The sequence below is a fragment of the Sinocyclocheilus anshuiensis genome, unplaced genomic scaffold, assembly GCF_001515605.1.
Source record: "Sinocyclocheilus anshuiensis isolate Anshui unplaced genomic scaffold, SAMN03320099.WGS_v1.1 scaffold916, whole genome shotgun sequence".
Taxonomy (NCBI): Eukaryota; Metazoa; Chordata; class Actinopteri; order Cypriniformes; family Cyprinidae; genus Sinocyclocheilus; species Sinocyclocheilus anshuiensis.
In genome coordinates this window covers 735,474-739,141 of record NW_015548264.1, presented here as the reverse complement: position 1 = coordinate 739,141, position 3,668 = coordinate 735,474, and the positions used below count along the sequence as shown (strand labels likewise).

The following is a 3,668-nucleotide window of genomic DNA, read 5'->3' as shown; positions in this document are numbered from 1 at the left end:
CCAATGAAATGATCCTCGTAATAAGTATTACCAGGTCATATACTCAAACCACAACCGTTAAAACACATTCCAACCTGAGAAGTTCCTGTTCAGAAGTGGATATCGTTCTAAGAATTAACACGAAGAACGCGTTATTATTCTAAAATCGCTCTAGTCCGGACTCCTTATAGTTCCTGTGCCGCGGTTTCCACACGGACTTGTTTGACAGGAGCGCCATGTGTCTGCTTGAGATGGCGGCCAGATCGGAGAACGCGAGGGCCGAATAAACAGTCAACCTGCGCGTCTACAACCTCCCGAGAAGCGCAAGCCGTGTTATTTACCCCATATCTACACCCTCTAGAAACGCCATGGAAGGCGGGAAACCCACCCTGCCGCTGGTTTACCAGGCCGTGCAGGCGCTGTATCACGACCCGGACCCTGCCGGCAAGGAGCGCGCCTCAGTCTGGCTGGGAGAGCTGCAGAGATCGGTGCGTTCATTAGCGGGCCTACTGCGCCACAGCACCCTCACTCACTAATGAACCTTTACAATATGCATTGCGTTAAAAATAGTGTCCACTGAGGCCGCAGTGAAGCTTTGTAAACCATAAACATTAGCCGTGTTGAGAAGTGGAGGTGGTCACATGCTTTTGGACTGATGTGGGGGTTTATTTGTATCCATTGCTAAATCCATTCAGCTTGCCTGTGGTTTGATGGTTTTAAATCGAGTTTGGGATGGGTTTAAGCAGCAAGTTTAGCAGAAATAGTTCTTGTGAACACAAGAACTTGTGCGAGGAGATCTAAATCGGGTTTATTATCTAGACTACCATGTTAGAAAGTTGGTGACTGTGTTTTGAACAAGGTAACGTTAGCTAGTTCCTTGTTGGACATTAGCTGTTCCAAAAACCAGCTGGTCCACCCTATAAACCGGAATGACCAACTAGTAGCTCTTTTTCGCTGGTTTACCATCCTAGACCAGCTAGAAATCAGCTACTGTGTTTTAAAACGCATCTAGTTTAAGCTGGGTTTACCAGCAGGGTAGGTTGAATTCAAACTTTGCTGATTTGGGTATCTAGACAGCTTTTTTTAAGCATCATTAGACATATTTCAAATATTAATATTATAACATCAATGTTGCAATTGTAATTTCAATGCAGATGCATTTATGCTGCCTCTGCTAACACCATAAGTTTGTCGTTTTGCCCTTTGAGTTACTGATTCTTCACTTAGTTCCGCTTCAGCAAACTGCAAAATTAGTGATAAGGAAGGTGTTAAGATTACAAACCAGTGGGAGAAATTTTGCAACGCATATGTTGCTTTTTGCAGAACGAAGTAGTGCAATATTGTGACGAAAATAGTATGAATTGCGTGGCTTCACATTTGACACTTAGGTTAACTATCCTGCTCCTCACAAGACAGTCTGTCCCCTATACATTTTAAAATAAATAAATAAACAATCTTATCACCACCTTGTCAAATCTTATCTTTTTCGTTTAATATTTTAATGAAATATACTAAGGGACCAATTAGTTAGATTGCATTTATGCAGACTCCCAAAAATTATAAATGCTCATTTAAATTGTGAGAATTGTATTCTATTAATTTCTATTAATTTTTTATTTCTGTTCTCTTGAAATCTAGAATCTGAAATCGGACACTGTTATTTTACAACAGACTGCCAAATACAGTACATTAAATAAGATTTGCCGTTTTTTCTCCAAAATGCATTGCAATATTATGTCACTGCATGGCTTCACCTTAAGACACTTAAATTGATATATTGAACGGTCTGTATTTGCAGGTTGTGTATTATATGTTACACATAATGAGTTCCTGGTTCCTGGTACTTCTATTTATTTGCATTAGCAATATTGGTGTGATGCATCTGATGTTGAAATACATCAGCATACATATGCAAAATACATCTGGTCCGACTTGATGTTCAGTGGCAATAACTAGAGAGTGGGGTGACTGATACAATGCTGATTATGTATGGGAAATGAGCAAATATAGTTTATTTAAGGCTCAATAGACATTTTAGCACACTTTAGTCATAAAACATATTGATGATTGTTCTGTGGTGACCCCTAAAGGGAGCAGCTAAACGAGAGCGAGGGAGACATCAAAATATCAGAAAATAGAAATTGTGAATTGACAATTATGAGGTTCATCTCAAAATCATCAGTTTTTTTGTTTTTTGTTTTGTTCTCCTGTACAGATGTATGCATGGGAGATCTCGGATCAGCTTCTGCAGCTGAAGCAGGACGTGGAATCGTGTTACTTCGCAGCCCAAACAATGAAGATGAAGATCCAGACGTCGTTCTACGAGCTTCCCCCAGAGACCCACACCTCACTGAGAGATTCGCTCCTGTCTCACATCCAGAACCTCAAAGACCTGTCTCCAATCATTGTCACACAGGTAACATCACCGTCCGTTTGAACCGGGGTTGTATCTGCTAAACCTGATTTGGACGTGATTTGTGCCCTGAATCAAAATGTAGGTAGGGGTGTGCGATATGACGATTAAAATGTCTCCACTATCTGCTTTTGAAGAAATATCGTAGTTCTGGCACCGCCGTATCAAGATACTGTACAACGCCACATACATTCACATCAGTGTTAACTCAGTGGTAGAGTTACTCTCACAGGACACTGCACTTATTCGCAGTCACAACAGTACATTATTTGCATGTGCTTTAAAGCCTTACTGGTTAAATATTTAATTCACGTGCTGTTCTGACGTGCGCTTTTTCTGAGCGCTTACACCCGAAGCACGCACACACTAAAAAGCCTGTCAAACAGCACCTGATTGCTGAACTAAGTTATCTTTTGTGCTAATACTGTCAAAACACACAAGGTTTACATACAGAATCAGTTGGTAATGTCTAAAATGAAAGTAAACAGTTGAGAGAAAAACGGATGCATGCCTGTATATTAGATGCGTGCAGCTCTTAAAGGGACAGTACTAAACATGCAGCCGACTGTCATTAAAGGAATAGTGCACCCTAAAATTTAATTTCTGTCATTATTTACTTATTATTATACATTATTTACATGTTGTCCCATACCTGTATTAATTTCTTTCTTGTGCTGAACACAAAAGAAGATATTTTGATGAATGTGGGTAACCAATCAGTTGCTGGTCCACATTGAATTTGATAGTAGGAAAAAAAAATACTATGGAAGTCACTGTGGACCAGCAACTGTTTGGTTTTCCACGTTCTTCAAAATAACTTTTATGTTCAGCAGAAGAAAGAAATTCATTCATGTTTAAAACAACTTTTGAGTGAGTAAATGAGGGTATAAAAATAAAACACTATGACAGAATTGACAGACAGATGACAGAATTTTTATTTTTGGGTGAACTTTTCCTTTAATGTTAATAAAACAACAAAACACACTGTCTAAAAATCACTCACTACTCTCGACTGAAAAACTTTAATACAGTTGCTTTAAGAGGAATCAATCTATAAAGTGTTTTATTTTTATATTTGTTCATTCAATTTCTTGAATGCTCCTGCTAAATACACCTACTGTACCTGAAAAATAAAGCACTGTTTGTTTTATTTGTATATTATGTGTATTAGGGGTTAGGGGTGCTCCGATCAGGATTTTTGAGGCCGATCACAGAAAGCAGTATCTGCCGACACCGATCACCGATACCGATCTTTTTAAAGCCTTCTTTTTATAAT

General features: G+C 39.0%; 1 protein-coding gene across 1 annotated transcript in view; it reads left to right on the top strand.

Annotated features, from left to right (window-relative positions):
* Positions 1-3,668, top strand: part of LOC107655545 (transportin-3-like) — a 16,912-nt gene continuing 13,244 nt past the window's right edge. The window contains exons 1-2 of the mRNA XM_016443063.1: positions 1-467; positions 2,195-2,395. Of these exons, the coding sequence (XP_016298549.1) occupies positions 348-467; positions 2,195-2,395 (321 nt within the window). The 5' untranslated portion in view covers positions 1-347. The remainder of the gene's footprint in view (positions 468-2,194; positions 2,396-3,668) is intronic.